This window comes from Scyliorhinus torazame, chromosome 9 (assembly GCF_047496885.1).
Source record: "Scyliorhinus torazame isolate Kashiwa2021f chromosome 9, sScyTor2.1, whole genome shotgun sequence".
Taxonomy (NCBI): Eukaryota; Metazoa; Chordata; class Chondrichthyes; order Carcharhiniformes; family Scyliorhinidae; genus Scyliorhinus; species Scyliorhinus torazame.
The window spans coordinates 151081800-151100687 of NC_092715.1; the positions used below are offsets into that span (position 1 = coordinate 151081800).

The following is an 18888-nucleotide window of genomic DNA, read 5'->3' on the forward strand; positions in this document are numbered from 1 at the left end:
CTCACAAATCATTACTATTCCTGCTTCTAAAACCAAAACTTAGTCATTAAATTCTGTTATATAACTTTCAGCAGCATTTGCACAGCATGATTTACAAAACTGAGGCATATGCATTCTCCATATTCAGTGGCCTGTTGATTTAATTATAGACCTGGCAAAGGAACCAAGTAGGCCAGTTAGCTGTAGATCATATTAAAGAGTTGGGTCATTTTCTGCACGTCATTCTCCCGATACTGTGCAGCATCTCTCCATTTTCAACACCACATTTATTTCCTCATAAACTTTACAGCATGTACTCAATTTGTTCCTTCAATCCATTTGTTTAGGTTATTAGAATGCAATCACCAAAACAAAAGCTATTTCTATATTTTACTCACCTGTAAAATATTAAGCCTTCTGCAACTAAATATAGTGCTCTTGAAGTTAATGGAAAACACACATTCTGCAAAATGCAAACTAGTACTTGACCTACTTAAAACTGATTTGTGCAATCTTAGTAAAATTCACTTCCCTAAACCAACGTTAGCATACTTGGCATCAAAAATGTGAACATTAGAGCAGAGTATTGCACAATATCAGTCGTTTTAGTCTCATACTTGATAACTGTGCCACATATATTTCCGTAGTTATCTAAACGATTAAAAGGCACTCCTCAAAAACGTTAATCCTGTTGGGGATAGTATTCTAGGGGATTTTCACAGTAACTTCATTGCGGTGTTAATGTAAGCCTACTTGTGACAATAATAAAGATTCTGATTCTTATTTTGTCACATATCTCATGTGTGATTTCTATCATTATGATATGCAAAAACCGCAGCAAATATGTCACATAGCTGATTAGCTAACATACCAAGTTCTGATAGAATTAGTCATTTGTAGTACAGAGCTCGAGTAGTACAAATTGGGCTAATTGGGTATGGAACAACCTTCTACACGTTGAAGCTTTTTGTCTTGCACTCATCAAGACATTTCACAAGAATACCGTTAGACGGGAGAACAATTTATTTGAGAAGTGCTGATCGGTTGGCAAGTAGATTCTGATTGGTAGAGACATTGCCATGCAGAATGCACCAGGTGCCTGACAATTAACTGCCAAGCATTGTTTAAATTTAAACCAGGCAGTTTGACCCTGATTGATCAAGGCAATGCTCTGGGAATGAGTCAGCAAATGGCTGTCACTTATTTAGTTAATCTGAAAAAACCATAACGTGTACACTTTTTTTGTCTGCAAAGATCAGGGCCCTGTGTGTTTACAGATGTAGCTTACACGCAAATGTGCCACACTGCAAGCCCGACGGAGAATCTTAAATTGATTGTCAGTATAATTCTTAGCACACCGAGGATTATAATACAATAATAATCTTTATTGTTACAAGTAGGTTCACATTAACGGTGCAATGAAGTTACTGTGAAAAGCCCCTAATCGCCACATTCCAGCGCCTGTTCGGGTACACTAAGGGAGAATTCAGAATGTCCAAATTGCCTAACAGCACGTCTTTTGGTACTTGTGGGAAGAAATCGGAGCACCCGGAGGAAACCCACATAGACACAGGGAGAACGTGCAGACTCCACACAGACAGTGACCCAAGACGGGAATCGAACCTGGGACCCTGGCGCTGTGAACCAACAGTTATAACCACTGTCCTACCATGCCACATTTAGCACGTTGTCCAATCATGTAATCATACCTAAATGTTGGATACGATGATTTGAGTTTTGTATGCATGGGCTAATTGGGTGCAGCGGCTGGGGCATGCTGTTTGATGTGACTAGTCGGTCTTGAAGGTGTACGGCTGACGTACCTAGCATCACACTGACAATGAAATTCATACATCACAGTACTCATTTTTATGATAGGTAGAATGTCATTTTGGCTTGACAGCAGCATCCTGTTAATGGTGAATACCATGTGTGTTGCTACATGATAGCAGCGTAGAACAGCTAGTTTCACCAGTGTTCAAATTTTTGAGATACTTTGCCTTTCCAGGGTAGTCCGAAGTAGACTGGGCCTTGCCCAATCAGGGTCAAACCGCCTGACTGGATTCCAGACAATGCTTTGCAGTTAACTGCGAGTCACCATGGTGCATTCGTCATGGCAACACCTCTACCAGAGGCTACTTGTCAGCCAATTAGCACTTTCTTCTCCCACAATATAAATTTCTGTTCTCTCCTTATAATCGGTAAACTTGCTAAGTGCCCTGATGAGTGCAAGATGAAAAAACTTTGACAGATAATTTCAGCAATAGGCTGCCACTCTCTTCAGTTTTATATTGGATTATTATTGTTTTTAAAAAGAAATGTTTATTCATTGGAAGCCGGCATTCATTGACCACGTTGACGATCCTGAGAAGGTAAGGGCGATCCACCTTCTTGGATTACAGCAGTTCACGTCGTAATATCGTGTGGAATGAATCACACTGGCTAAAGATTGGCAGTCACGATGATGGGATCCTCAGAAGTAGGCCAAGATGGATCATCCATCTGACACTTCTGGCTGAAGGTGATTGCAAATGCTTCAGCTGTCTTTTGCGCTGGGCTCGCCCCTCACTAAGAATGGAATTTTTGGCTCCTCCTCCAGTTAGTTGCCCACCACCATTCACAACTGGATGGGGCAGGACGATAAATCTTGGACTTGTTCCATTTGTTGTAGGATTGATTAGTTCCATTTGTCAGATGTTGCTGCCACTGTTCAGCATGCAATCTTATGTTGTAGCTTCCCCAACTTGCTGCCTCACTCTTATGTCTGATGCTGCTCCTGGCATGAATTCATTGTGCTGATATTTTTCAATTAAATACCATAATAAAGGCTCATTTGTCTCAGATGCCTTCCCCAACGGAAACTTTGGTGGACAGAATTACTACTCCTCTTCTTTCCCAGACTGATATTTGAAGTCTGTCAAAGTTTTGACACTTGCTTTGGCAATACTTTTTGTGTGTCTCATGTGAGAGAGTGCCTTTCCGTGAAAAGTCAACTTATCCACTGCTGACAGGTTCTGGTCATGGACTGAAACCTTGGGCTCAAGGCAGTGCTTTCCTGGAGCAGGCTGGTAAGTTACTTCAGGTTTCTTCGTGCAGATCATAGTGCAGATCATAAGGGCTCAAATGGTGGCAAGTTACTTCAGGTTTCTTTGGGCAGATCACAAGGTTCAAATTGTCACATGCATTGGAGAACAAATCCATGTTACACTGCATTTCCAGCTTTGAACTAGCAACTAGTACATAGTCATCAGTAAACAGGAACTTGCCAATTATGTTCACAAAGTCACTATGTGACTTTGATTTTGTCTGGAGACATTTCAAATTGTGCAGCTTCCCGTTCATGCAATTTCTGCTTTTGATGACAGGAGCACTATCATTTAAGGCACTGGAGCATATGTCAAAGAAAAACATGGAGGTTTTTATGCTAACACGGAGCATTTTTTAACCTGATTAACAACCAGGATTGGGTAGAAGACTCACCAATCATCCAGGACAAGTACAGACAAGTACACTATCATGGAACGGATAAACCACTGTAATGAATTTGTCAAGACAGCTGAATTTCTCAATTACCTTCAAAAGGTCCTCACAGTTGACAGTGTCAAAGACCTTGGTTAGGTCAACAAACATGGTGTACAGGTTCATGCTCTAACCTTGGCATTTCTTCTTGAGCTGTCAAACTGCAAACACCATATTAATGCTTCCTCCGCCTTTTCACTGGCAGCAGATCCTGGTCGAGACTTTGCACTAGGTGGGTTCCATTTGAGCTGCCTTTCGAAGCTTCAGAAGATTAGATGGCAGGACAAAATATCAGACTGCAAGATGCTCACCTGAGCTGGCATGCTATGCATTCACATCATAATATGTCAGGCACACCTGAGCTGGGCTGGTCAACTAGCCAGAAAGTCTGACACTTGTTTATCGAAATGAATCTTCTATGGAGAGTTTGAGTCTGGGGTGCATCTGGTGGCAAGGTAGCACAGTGGTTAGCACTGTTGCTTCACAGCACCGGGTTTAATTCCCAGCTTGGGTCACTGTCTATGCGCAGTCTTCACGTTCGCCCTGTGTCTATGTGGGTTTCCTCCAGGTGCTTTGGTTTCCTCCCACAAGTCCCGAAAAACTTGCTTGTTAGGTGAATTGGACATTCTGAATTCTCCCTGTGTTCCCGAAAAGGTGTGGGAATGTGGCGACCAGGAGCTTTTCACAGTAACTTCATTGCAGTGTTAATGTAAGCCTACTTGTGACACTAATAAAGATCATCATGGCAGTCAAAGGACTACAAGGACCCTCAGAATGCTTCTCTTAGGAGTTTTGATATTGACACCAAATCCTGGGGGAAGTTCACCAAGATTACTGCGCCTGGCACAACCAAATGTAAAACATCGCGACCTCCTTCAAAAGCAAGCGCATATCAGAGGCAGTGATAAATCATAAGCGAGGAAATCCCAAGCCATCAACTCAACCAAAACTCAATCATCTGCAGTCTTCTGTCCGATCTACAGTAGAACCTACCAAACACCCCAGTTAATGAATATCATCTTTACCTCAAAAGGACATAAAAAATGGATAATTATAATCAAGAAGCCTCAGGGCTTTATTCCAGTTTAAAGGAATACTTTGTCTCTGTCTTTTTCAAAAGGGTAGATTCTACCCAAGCCATGATGACAGAGGAGGATCTGTCACTAGAAGAGTTCAAAATTGATAAGGAAGAAGTGTTGGGTAAACTGTCAATGCATACGTTTGACAAGGCACCGTGATCGGATGAGACACATCCAAGAATATGTCTTGGATATCCACATCAAGAATATTGAAGGAATTGAATGGATATTGCAAGGGCATTAGCCAGAATCTCTCTTTCGTTTTTTAAAATAATATTTTATGGAGGTATTTGAAATTTTTTCTAACAGTAACATAAACAATGTTAAACATGGTAAAATAAACATTTCCTCTCCCCCGCCCCCCCCCCCCAGCCCAATCTTCACGCACCTCAACCATACAACATCCCCTTTGGAATACTGCATCTGCTGACATTTTAATTTTCCCCGAGAAAGTCGACCATCGGCTGCCACCTCCGGGAGAACCCCAATACTGACCCTCGTAAGGAAAGCTTTATTTTCTCAAGACTGAGAAACTCAGCCATGTCAGTAGCCCATGTGCCTACACTCGGGGGCTTCGAGTCCCTCCATAAAAACAAGATCCGTCTCCGGGCTACCAGGGGGGGCAAAGGCCAAGACGTCGGCCTCTTTTGCCCCCCGAACTCCTGGATCTTCCGACACTCCACAAAGTTCGCTACCTCCGGACTAGGTACCACCCGTGTTTTTAGTACCGTGGACATTGCCTTAGCAAAATCCTGCCAAAACCCTCCAAGCTTCGGGCATGCCCAAAACATGTGGACATGATTTGCTGGGCTTCCCGCACACCTCACACACCTATCCTCAACGCCGAAGAACTTGCTCATCCTAGCCGCTGTCATGTGTGCCCGGTGGACTACCTTAAATTGTATCAGGCTAAGCCTGGCGCATGATGAGGCGGTATTAACCCTGCTTAGGGCATCCGCTCACAGCCCCGCCTCTATCTCTCCTCCTAGCTCGTCCTTCCACTTGCCCTTAAGCTCCTCCACCAGAGTTTCCTCCACCTCCGAAAGCTCCTAGCCAGAATCTTTCAGAGGACTGGAGAATTGCAAACATTATGCCCTTGTTCAAAAAAGGTTGTTAGGATAAATCCAGCAATTGCAAACCAGTCATTTTAACTGTAGGGAAGCTTCTAGAAACAATTATTCCGGATTGTATTAATAGTCACATGGAAAAGTGTTGGTTGATCAGTAAGAGAAGAGAGAAGAGGGGAAATCATGTTTAACTAACTTGGAGGTTTTTTTCTTTTTAAAAAGAGGGAACAGAGGGAGTTGATGAGGATAATTATGTTGATGTGGTGTACATGGACTTCCAAAAGACATTTTATACAGTGCCACACCACAGACTTATCAGAAAAGTTATAGCTCATAGAATAGAAGGATGTGAAACAGAATTGGCTGATTAATAAGTAGCAGCAAGTAATGGTTAAAGGTTATTTTGCAGGCTGGAGGAAGATTTGTAGTGGAGTTCCCCAAGGATCGCTGTTATGATTCTTGCCTTTTCCGGTATGTTTTAATGATCTAGATCTTAGTATGCATGGGACAATTTTAAAGTTTGCAGATGATGCAAAACCTGAAAGCGTTACAAACTGTGAGGACAGTATAGAACTCCAAAGAACATAGACAAGTTGGTGGAATGGGAAGAAAGGTGACAAATGAAGCTCAATGCAGGGAAGTGTGAGGTAATGCATTTTGATAGAAAGAACATGGAGAGACAATTTAAAATAAAAGGTACAATCTTAAGGGGAAGCAGGAGCAGAGGGACTCGGAGTGTATATATGCATAAATCATTGAAGGTAAAAAGACAGGTGGAAAGAGCCGTTAATAAAGCATACAGTATCCTGAGCTTTAAGAGCCCAGAGGTTACTCTGCAATTATGCAAGACATTAATTCAAACTCAGCGCGTGTATGGTGCACAGTTCTGGGAGCCACACTATAGAAAGGGTATGGTTGTACTGGACAGAGTACAAAAAAAGTCAATAAGAATAGTTTCAGGGATGAAAAACTTCAGTCATGAGGATAGATTGGCGAGAGTGAGACTGTTCTCCATGGAGAGGAGAAGACCAAGAGGAGATTTGATACAGGTGTTCAAAATATTGACAGGGCTGGATAAAGTAGATAGGCAGAAATTGTTCCCACTTGTAAAAGGATCGAGGATAAGAGGGCACAAATTTAAAGTGATTTGAAAAAGAAACAAGTGTGATGTGAGAAAAATCTTTTTCACACTTTAAATGGTTCGATTCTGGAGTACACTGTCCGGAAGTGTGGTGGAGGCAGGTTCAGTCAAGGCTTTCAAGAGGGCATTGATGATTATCTGAATAGAAACCGCGCAGGGATTTGGGGAAAAGGCACGAGAATGGCACGCAGTCAAAGTACATTTGAGCCGGTGCAGATGCGATGCGACAAATTGCCTTTATGCGCCCTAACAGTTCTGCACTTCTACGTCAAGTTCTTTACTTCAAAAGCAGCTGAATAAACATAATATATTAATTACATTGAAATTGTACATCTTGTTATATCTTTGGATCATAAATCAGTTTATATTTGTGAAAAATGAAATCCAAATGCCTTAAATATAACATTTATATAGAACTAGTTACATTGGATGTGTTATGTGGCATGAACTTACCATCAGTTGAGCTGTAGCTTCCAATCATTTGTATTACAGGAAAGAAACTTAAAAACAAATATAATTTTTGAGAGCACTGGATCATTCAATTTAGCAACTCTCGTAACACAAGATTAATTCTGGTGGAACGTGGAGGGGAGGTGAATCTGGAAGCATAGCTCATGAAGAAATATTTTCTCGTATTTTGGTTTGGGTAAGGTTATCAGGGATCACAGTTAATAACAAGCACAAAGGACATTATATTCCCCTCATTCACATATGCATCAGTTAAATACAAAACAGGAAGCGGCTGTCCGATTTGCCCTGTTCCTCCACAAGCTTTGTTACATCAGCAAGTACTTCTGAGAGATTTGGCATTAAAGCACATGAAGGATGTAAACTTCTACGCCGGTGAAAACTTTTATTTTCACAAATGCGAATTCTCAACACCAAATTTTAAAGCATGTTGGATGGTTTTTGGAATTTTGTTTCCCCCACTTGTTCTTTCGGTATCATTTAACTTTCTCATTATCCCAATTTTCTTTCTCACTATCTTACTTTCTGTAAGCAATTTTACATAGAATTAAATATAATAACACACCAACAGGTAGGCCTGTTCTTGCAGTACCCAAAGGCCTGGTGGGCTTGCGAACATGCCCCCATGGCAACCCCAAAATCGCAACCAGCACCTGGGACCCCACCAGACACAACCACTTACTTTGCACAAGGTCAGGTTTCTCCCATCAGACAATCAGAAGCAGCCACTGACCTAAGAAGCGAGGGAAACGCACCAGTCTGCCTGGACTATACTCCGAGCAATACATGTACCTAGTACACGTGACAATAAATCTAATCTACACGAGGTCGTCAGGATGAGAAGGGCTCTGGATCACGGAGAGACACCGTGTCTATGGCCCAGAGACCTATACCTCCTGATCTTTTGAGTCTTGAATTCATTCTCCACTCCTGTTCCTTGATGATGGTTCTGTGGCCCAGGGTCCTTAGCCACTCTCTGGGATCTCTTCTCCAAGTTCTCTCCCCCACCCCAGTCCATTGACCATTGTTGAAGGACTGGTGCACATTGGAATAGTAAGTGCTGCTTCTCTAACTGGGAGAAAATCAAAGATGCCTTGATTGCATCTTTCTAGACATCATGTGCCCTCACGCCCAATATTAAAGGTTCCATTTAGTGGTGAAAGGCAACATAATCTGCCAGAATAGAAATGATTGGTCCATTCCCATCAATTACTCCTGAATTCTTGCAATTTTGTAAGTAACTAGGTTTGATTGGGTGCATCTAATTTGTGTTAGGTAGCTATCCTTCCCTTATTGTATTTTGCTTAATAATGATCTATAGTGTAATTATTTATTGTGTGCACAATAAAGTATCAAGAAAAATTAATGTTAGATCTCCACGATCACTTTTTATAATGTATACTCAGAAAAGGGAGAAAATTCCTGGAAAATACTTATTTTGAGGGGGTTCGCAAAATTTGGCATTTCCACAAAAAGGGTTCACGGAATGTTTGGGAACTACTGATCAACAATAATTGAGACAGACAATTCCATGATGACACCATTAAACATCTTCATCGAAAGACATGCGGTTAGGTAATTTGGACATTCTGAATTCTCCCTCCGTGTACCCGAACAGGTGCCAGAATATGGCGACTAGGGGCTTTTCACAGTAATTTAATTGCAGTGTTAATGTATGCCTACCTGTAGGCGCATTGTAGCACTGCGACTACGGCGCTGAGGACCCGGGTTCGAATCCCGGCCCTGGGTCAATGTCCGTGTGGAATTTGCACATTCTCCCAGTGTCTGTGTGGGTTTTACCCCCGCAACCCAAAAGATGTGCAGGTCGACTAGGGGCTTTTCACAGTAACTTAATTGCAGTGTTAATGTATGCCTACCTGTAGGCGCAGTGTAGCACTGCGACTACGGCGCTGAGGACCCGGGTTCGAACCCCGGCCCTGGGTCAATGTCCGTGTGGAATTTGCACATTCTCCCAGTGTCTGTGTGGGTTTCACCCCTGCAACCCAAAAGATGTGCAGGTTAGGTGGATAGGCCACGCTAAATTGCCCCCAAGTTGGAAAATAATAATAATTGGGTACTCTAAATTTATTTTTTAAAATGTATGCCTACTTGTGACAAGATTAATAAGCGCTTCTTAAAATTTATATTTTTGACCAAGTTTTTGATCATCTTTCCTAATATCGAGGGCAGCACGGTGGCGCAGTGATTAGCACTGGGACTATTGAGCTGAGGACCCGGGTTCGAATCCCGGCCCTGGGTCACTGTCAGTGTAGAGTTTGCACATTCTCCCCGTGTCTGCGTGGGTTTCACCCCACAACCCAAAGATGTGCAGGTGAGGTGGATTGGCCACGCTAAATTGTCCCTTAGATAGGAAAAAAAATAATTGGGTACTCTATTTAAAAAAAATCTTTTCTAATATCTTAAAGCGACACTGTGTCAAATTCTGTTTGATAATATTCCTATGAAGTACCAGGGCTAAGGGCTAGTTTACTACATTAAAGATACTATATACTTGCAAGTTTTTGTTGTTGTTGAAATGGCTCAATGTCAGAAATGCCATCATTCAGATGAGGCTCAGTCTGTCTGTTGCAGTGATTTATGTGAATGTAAAAGAAAAAAAATAATGAAACAGGGCGGCACAGTGGCATAGAGGTTGCACTGCTGCCTCACAGTGCCAGGGACCTGGGTTCAGTTCCAGTCTTGGGTGACTGCCTGAGTGGAGTTTGTACGTTCTTCCAGAGTTTCTTCCAGGTGCTCCGGTTTCCTCCCACAGTCCAAATATGTACAGGTTAGGTGGATTAGCCATACTAAATTTCCCCTAGTGTCCAAAAGGTTAGGTGGGGTAACTGGGTTATGGGAAGAGAGTGGGGGCTTGAGAGCTATTTCAGAGGGATGGTGTAGACTTGATGGGCCAACTGGCCTCCTTATGCACTATAGTGATTCTATGATTCTATTCAACTATTCAAAACATAGAATCCTACAGTGCAGGAGGAGGCCAATTGACCCATCGAGTCTGCACTGACCCTTGGAAAGAACACGTTACTTAGGTCCGTGCGCCACACCCCATGACCCCACAATCTTTTCGGACATGAAGGGACAATTCAACATGGCCAATCCACCTAACCTGCACATCTGTGGACTGTAGGAAGAAACCGGAGCATCCGGAGGAAACCCACGCAGACACAGGGAGATCACCAGAGGCCGGAATTGAACCCAGGGCCCTGGCGCTGTGATGCAGCAATGCTAACCATCGTGCTATTATGCCACCCCAGGTTAGGGAATTTGCCCAATGTGTTACAGACAGACAATAATACTCCTTCAACTAACACCACCATAAAGGTGCTTAATTTCATTTGCTGTTTGGGAGACTTTGCCATGTTAATTGGCTGATTTGTTCATTCACATGACAGTAACTGCACATCAAAAATAACTGAACTGAGTCTTGGGCAACTGTCTGTGTGGAGTTTGCATGTCCTCCCAGTGTCTGCATGGGTTTCCTCTGGGTGCTCTGGTTTCCTCCCACATTCCAAAGATATGAAAGTTAAGTGGGATTACAGAGATAGGACTGGGGAAATGGGCCTCGGTAGGGTGCTTTTTCAGAGGGTTGGTGCAGACTCAACAGGCTGAATGGCCTCCTTCTGCACTGATTATATGGAAATGTAGAGCATCTTATCATATGTCTCATGATATTCCAAAATACTTCACCCAAGTTCTTTCCTTCAGTAATTTACTGTCTAAAGAAAATGTAGTTTTTCATGATCTGCCATATGATCCTGCCTACAGATCGTGTGCAAGCACATCAAAGTATGTTCAATAAGATCACCTCATCTCTGGCAGAACGGTAGACATTGGTCAATGGCAGCAGCAGCTCGGGGGGAGGGGGGGGGGGGGGGGGGGGGTTTACTTTATTTTTGTTTATGTTATTTACACTGGAGGGTCTGAGGGGGTGTATACACCTGTTGTGTTAAGTCGGGGTGTTAATGTTAATTTATTATTTATGTACGGGGGGGGTTGCTTTTTTTAGATTGTGTTTTGTACTTAACCCTGTTGGGTTCTTTTTTCTCTCTCATTTTGTTATTGATATTTTATGAAAACCTCTAATAAAAAATTTTTTTATTTTTATTTTTTAAATAAGACCACCTCAATGTGATAAAGCGATTCATAACACAACTCTGAAGTTAAATGTAAGTTGGTACTAAACCATGCAAAGCAGTAAGGTCCTATTCAATGTCTCATGATCTCAACTAGCACAATAATATGGACACTACAATCATTTGGTGAACCCAATAGGGATAATAAATTATTGATCAATTAATGTCATCACTAGATCAGACTCACTAATGTGCCAATTGCCAAACACTTTATAAGCTAACATTAGAAAAATGCTGTGCAGCCCATAAGGACAAACAACCACAAATAATTGTGGCTAGAAAAACTGTTCACTATATGTATTTTGTGCGTATTTTAATATATTAGAAACCACAATCAATTTTACATTGACAAGACACAAAGTGGTGCTATTTGACATTACACCATCCTGCCGTAGACAAATTTAGCTTCAAAATACATTGATAGCATAAATGGTTATATATTTGTAGAACACAGCACAATTACAATTATTTTCTCAGACAAACCAGGGTTACTGTCTCACCCCAAAAACAACAGGCCTTAAAAGCAGTACCAGGAGTAAATTGTTGAATTTGACAGGTTTATAGTAAACAGTGACAGTTTCAGATATGAAGGACAATTAATAAACCTCGCCCAACTATCCACAATATTTCCTGGTTCATTCCTAATAACACAAAAAGCATGTTTGTTGACAAGACTTGCTCAATTCCTTTTTGAACACCCCCAACATCAGAGGTGTAGCTACACCAAATGGACTGCAATATTTCAATAGGGTAGTCCATCGCTACCTTTCCAAGGGCAATTAGGAATGAGCCTGCTATCAACATTCACATCCCATCAAGATTTTTAAAAATTGACGGTAACTTGTTCAATCACTCATGCTGGTAATCTACACCACATTTTTACCATCTATTTTAGTGAAAAATAATTGCTTCTGCATTTCTATTCCTTTAAATTTACAAATGTAACAATGTATGCAAAAAATAGTCTGCTTGTATCCAATTTATCCATACCCTTCACAATTTTAGAAAATTATATTTCCTCTCATTATCTTTTCACAGCAAAAAGACCGAGGGCAATCAACCTTATCTCAAATGCAATTTCTTTTAAGTTCTTGGATCAACAGCTCAGCACTGCTCTGTACCCTCTTCTGCCAAGAACAAACCGTATGTTATAATACAGATGTGGTCCCACCAGGATCAAATACAGTTTTAAAATGTCCTGCCTAGATTTAACCGAATTAAAAGATTCTAGGCTTCAGATACTTGTACAAACAATCCAGCCACTTTCAGACCAGGGCCAGTCTGTCCTCTCAGGCAGACATAAAATATCCTATATACCATATTGAAGAGTTTGTCTCAATATCCTGGCCAATATTTATCCTTCAACTAACCACATTAAAACAGGTTGCTTGGTCATTGTCGCATTGCTGTTTGTGATATGCGAGTGTGCAGTTTGGCTTCCAGATTTCCTGCAACAGTTAACTTCAAAGGTGTTTAATTAGCTGTCAAGTGGTTTTGAATAAAGAGTTCATGAAAGCTACTATACAAATGCAAGTTATTTATGTTTCAAATGTTACACTATCTGCTATGGGTCCAACATCCTGCTGGGTCCAACATCCTGCTGGCTTTTTAACAGCCTGTGGTGCTGATGGTTTTCGGACCTGTCCACTAAAATCCCCAAACATTTCTTCTGCCTTGGTACTTCAAGCATGATAGTTGTACCCAGCTACAAAGACTGAATAATTCATTAATCTATATTAACTAACTGGACTACAAAATTATAAAAACAGATTGAGTTCTAAACAGAGCTGTATTTTGAGGCAGAGAGCCCCACACTGATGTTTAAACATTTGGTTTGAGATTATGCTTATTCAAGAACAAGCCGCACATACATTACTACAATACTTCAAAACTGTGGTGTATGCTTTTAATAGTTTCATTTTAAAAATCCAAAACTATATTTTTCACATTGTCTCAGGATGTTGCAAGGACACAAAAAAAAATCCTTATTTGCAGTTATCTGGTCGACATTAATGGAAAGATGGTTGTAACTCATTTCTAAACATTACTAATTACATTTGTATCATTTAAGGGTCTTCTACAGAGTGATAAACAGTGGTGATAACATCTATAATCATATTAATAATACAGCAGTGTTAATATAAATTATGTTCAACAACACCCACACACCAACCTCAAGATTTGTCAGTCAATACTTCAGAACAAATGCTAGTTCACATTGAGAAGAACATTAATGCAGCTAGAAGTACAACCAGATGCTTGGCATAGTCATTGTGGATGCCGCATTGGAATCTTTAATTGCATCCTCTGCATTCCTCTACTTTCACCTTATAACCCAATGTTGCTGCAACTAATGGTTATTCTAGCTTCAAATGCTATTTTAAGCTCTACTGTGGTGTTATGATGTCATCCACTCTGATACAACTCAGATCCATACAAAATCAGATGGTTCAGCCTTCTGAAAATCAAGTTGAAAGCACAGTAAAATACTTTTGTGGAAGGCTATAGACTCAATATATCACAGAGAAACAAGATTTTGTGTGTTATGTCAAAATAACAACTCACGTAGCATGTACAGATACTTCTCCCACACACTTTTACCTATTGTTCTTTAATCAGTAACTTACGAGATTGAGGACATCATCATTTCCATCTTGATACATAAGTCATGGGTTAATAACTTTTATTTTACTGATCAGAATGGATAAATAATAGTCGAACAATATTTTATGTTGATTTGATTTCACGGGTAGTAACCACAAGTTTGAATACGTATGGTGGAGTTTGACTCAGCAACCACATTGGGAATGCCTCAGTGCATGAATATACTTCATTGCTCTGCCATACAGATAATAAAAACCTAATTTGACCTGGATCCATGTCACTGCTTACAGGAATTAGCAAATGATATCTTATGGATGCAAAGGTAGAGTCATGGATAATCCTGCTCTTCGCTGCACAGGTGAATTTTTTGTCATGTGGTGATTAACAAAACTTCCAGTTCAAACACAAGAATACAAATAGCACTGAATATAACTCCGTCAAAATCAGGAAATATTTTCACCACCTCTCAAAACATGAAGTTTTCTCTTTTATCATTAAAGACATGCTTCCACACTTAACCGAGTCCATCATGCCATTTCTACCCCCATTCCTAGCTTTAATTTTTTTTCCCTCTGACAAAAACTGGCATTTGTGTAATAATATCGCTGACTCTGGCTGATGTGATCAAACGATCAATTTTAATCATGTAATCTAAGGCACAATAATATCCCCTGTTGTATAATTGGCATTTATCTGAAGCACTTGATACAGTTAACTTGAACACAAGTCTACTTTTGGCCTTCGACCCGCTAAAAGGCTTGTCCGAGCTGCACTGTTGATCCTGTGAATTACAGGACTGCACATGGAAGAATTTAGGACACCAAACTTTATAAAATGCTGTTGTGTATCAAGATCTTGAAAGAAAGATTGACGTAAGTATTTTTTAACATTTGTTGAACAGGGCATTAGAAATTTACTCAACCTTCCCAGTTGAAACATATATTGAAAAATGTAAATCATTAGATGACTTGCTCAGTAATTTAAATTACACTATATACAACAACTGCACAATCCTTTTCAACTTGCATTGTCTTTGGTTAAACAGTATGATCAATCACACATCACCCAGAAATGTCAACTGCAGTATTAAAACAAAACCAATGTATTGAGTACACACCATGTATGCTTCCCTGTATAAGCAATGCGTCCAGGCAAATTTCACAATATAAATGTACAAGTTACATACTGTAAGTGCATCAGCATTTCCTTATATTTAGAAACATACAAACTATACAGATGAAAAACGAAGGGCTTCATATCTACCTGACTCCAATGATATGTATATAAGCAGTGTAGGACTCCATCTGCACCCCAGATTACAGAAACTGACCAAACATGTTCACAACATTGCAATAATGTAAAATGGCTTCATTTGAAGAATTCTGATTATCACTTCAAGCTATCACTGCAAATAGGCCGGCTGTTTTGTTTGCCTGCAAGATACTCTAATTACTTAAGAATAACCTTAACTCCCTCCCAATCGGAGTTACGCATCCAGAACTAAAAACAATGCCGGCAAAATCCATTGTGACCACAAACAACTCTTACCACATTAAAAGTAAATAAATAAACACGCACAAATGTCAGGTTAACAACCTCACTGCACCTATCTAAGTGGGACACAAGACAGTCTTACATTCCCGTGGTGGAGCCCCGGGGGGGGGGGGGGGGGGGGGAGTTAAAAATGCAAACTATTCCTATCTTTTTTAAATGTGAAGTTATTTTACCTCCCCCCCCCCCCCCCGACCCCCAATGTCCTCTTCCTCGAAGACTCACCGAGCAGCAGTAGTTTCAGCTCTCGTCGCGCATCCCGCTTGTCTCTCCGGAGCTGCCTCTCGATCTCCGCGTTGATCCTTTTGGCTTCTTTCGCCTCTTCGCTCAGGCAGCACGCCATGATGGAGTCGAGAGTCATGTAGCCGGCTGGTGTGTGTGTTTGTGTCTGTGTATATTGTGGTGTGGAAGGAGGTGGGGGGTGTCTTCGCTCAGTATTCCACAGCCTTCCTAAACATGGAGAATTCACTGGGAGTTTTAGGGCGGCGGGGGAGGGAGGGAGGGAGGGAGGGAGGGGAAGGGAACGACAATTTTTGAACAATTGCAAAAAAAAACCTAACAGTGCTGAGAGAAGGGCTGACGCTGATTATTTTGCAACCCAAAAGCTTGGGAAGGGAGGGTCTCTGATGATGCCTCTCGTTGATGTTCTCCTCGCGCTGTGAAGGGATGCAACTATATCCTGCGACAACCCTTTTCGCTCTGTGTTTTTCACGCATAAATAATATACATATATATGTAGATATAAAATCGCCAGGCTGTTGGATCCAGTCGCGCTGGCGATTTTTCCCCCGTCACGTTGTCTGCGAGTTTCCGAAGTAAAGCGGCTGGGAGCGCAGAGAGAGAGAGACGTCTTGTTGCTGCTGCTTTCCGCTATCCACGGGCGTGGTAAACTGGAGCGAATATGGCGGCTCCTCGCTCCCTCCCTCGCTGCCGCCCGCCCTCTGAATGGAGAGACTGGGAATGCAGCTGCGAAAACCACAATCACTGCACACACCTTGGGAGCACATTTGAAAACACACACACACACACACAGTAAAATACAGGCCAGATAAGAATGCTGTATAACCCGACCTCTTTTTTTTTTTAAATCAGCGTCTACAATATTTTATCTACAATTGGGCGTTTTCATATAAATTCCCATTTTCATATTTAAATCACGCATGCATTTTTTTTCCTCCATCCTCCCTGATTTTTTTCATTATAAACGACGATGGCTCTCGATTCACAACGTAATTTTATGCATTTGGAGAGAGATTTTGGGCGGATTTTATGAGTAGAAAGGGACTTTAAAATTAATTATAGCTGCACGGAGATGGATGGAAACCCGTAATAGAAAAAGGAAATCCGGCCACGATTTTCCCTCCCCCGAGATATATATATCAACAGGACATTATATATGTAGATATTATACCAGCTGGACCACGGTCAAAAACAGTGCGAACTATGTGGAGATGTTCATTTCGGACATGGACCATTTCAAACGGCCCTTCTCCATACATTCCCATGACCATAACATCCGCGGAGTAATCAGAGGCCACTCCTCATAGTCCCAAATACAAAAAAAACTTCACTCACAAAAGACAAGATACCATTGAATTAATCCGTGGTTTGTATTTTGGAAAATCCCATGTTGGCATTAACTCATTAATGCCACATCAACCGGATTCGATAACAAAATCAGTTTTTGTTTTAATATAAAAGTAGTGGACACTGTTGCTACGTTTCTTTCACCATCTTTATTTTTGGGGAAGAGGCTGCAGCGTTTGAAGGATAATAACGGTAATCTCTTCCATGTTTGAAGTGATTCCGTTAACATAACTCGGTTCTTTACAGCTAATAAGGGTGCAGTTTATTTTTTAAAGCTGTGGTATTGATGCAGCGGTGGACCATCCTTCCTGCCATGGCTTCTTGCAGGGACAACGAGCAAAGAGAATGTGGGGTGGGGGCGCGGTGGACCTCATATTAGTCATGCAAGATGTCAGTTACCAATTACATAACTATCTTGTTTTAATGTAAACAATTTGACATCCCTGTTTTACGTCAGTTTTAACGCGTGGGATAGTAGTTCACAGAATCATCGAATCCCGCCAGTGCAGAACGAGGCCAATCGGCCCATCGAGTCTGCACCGACCCTCTGAAAGAGCACTCCATCCAGGCCCACTCCCTGCACAGCCGTAACCCCACCTAACCTTTTTGGACACTAAGGGTCAATTTTAGCATGACCAATCCACCTAATCTGTGCATTTCTGGACTGTGGGGGGAAAGACAGAGCAGCTGGAGGAAACCCACACAGATACATGCTAACTCCACACAGTCACCCAAGATCAGAATCAAACCTGGTTCCCTGGCCCTATGAGCCAGCAGTGAAAACAACTGTGCCACCGTGCCTTGCTGTGACTTAAACACTTTTTTAGTGCTCAATAGAGGTATGTGTGTTCTACACAAATGGCACAGCCGACTTATTGCTCTGTTATATTTAGGTATTGTAAAGAATGTACCCAATTTGTCTGTTAAACAGCAAGTTTTGTCTTTACATTTGAATGATCTTTCAAGGTCATATTATCATTTAACGTGTTACATTTCATGTAAATTTAATATGAAGAGTTTATTAACAAATGCTTTATACCTATTATGGGTTTTTTGATCGTGGTTTACTTGAGTTGAAAAAAATGATACTTCATTCCACTGTTTAAATAATTCATTGTATAATTGCATAATGTTAATTGCAAGCACATTTCTCTGATACTAATGATAATCTATCCTCAATTCACCAGCGACACTGTTAAACATGCACAGCTATTGTAACTATGTGTAAAATACCCATATATGCAGCTATATAATTTTATAAGGTGATACAATTCAACAATATTGACTACAGCTAAGGGCTCTTGTGATAAACTATTGAGCTCTATGTTAAATAAGTGCATTATTTAGAGAAACAACATATACTCAGCTAAACCCAATGAATTAGGTAGCATTGTGGGTGAGAGGATTTCAAAGATGCTGGTGTGAATATAGCTTAAAATTATAAATATGATTTTATAGGTCATTTATTGTACTCCATATAATGAGCATAATTAGAGTTCAACCAATTGGAAGTAAGAACCCTTGTGCTGAATCTAGCATCAGCTTCTCTCAGTGGTATCATTTTCATCTCTGAATCAAAAGGCTGTGGGTTCAAGACTTTGAGCACATAATCCAGGCTGAGGGAGTGCTGAATTTTCAGTGGTATGCTTGCTTGGTAGATGTTAAACCCAGACCCCACTTAGATATAGATATAGATATAGAATTTACAGTGCAGAAGAAGGCCATTCGGCCCATCGAGTCTG

The 18888-nt window shown here is 41.0% G+C and overlaps 1 protein-coding gene across 2 annotated transcripts in view; it reads right to left on the minus strand.

The window, feature by feature from the left end:
* The window catches only part of LOC140429527 (guanine nucleotide-binding protein G(q) subunit alpha-like), a 374644-nt gene extending 358130 nt beyond the window's left edge, over positions 1–16514 (minus strand). The window contains exon 1 of one of the 2 annotated variants that reach the window (XM_072516637.1): positions 15785–16514. In XM_072516637.1, coding sequence (XP_072372738.1) covers positions 15785–15920 — 136 coding nt within the window. In that variant the 5' untranslated portion in view covers positions 15921–16514. Of the gene's footprint in view, positions 1–15271; positions 15293–15784 lie in introns of those variants that run through there. The other variant, XM_072516638.1, reaches the window with a different exon arrangement.
* Positions 16515–18888: the final 2374 nt, after the last annotated feature.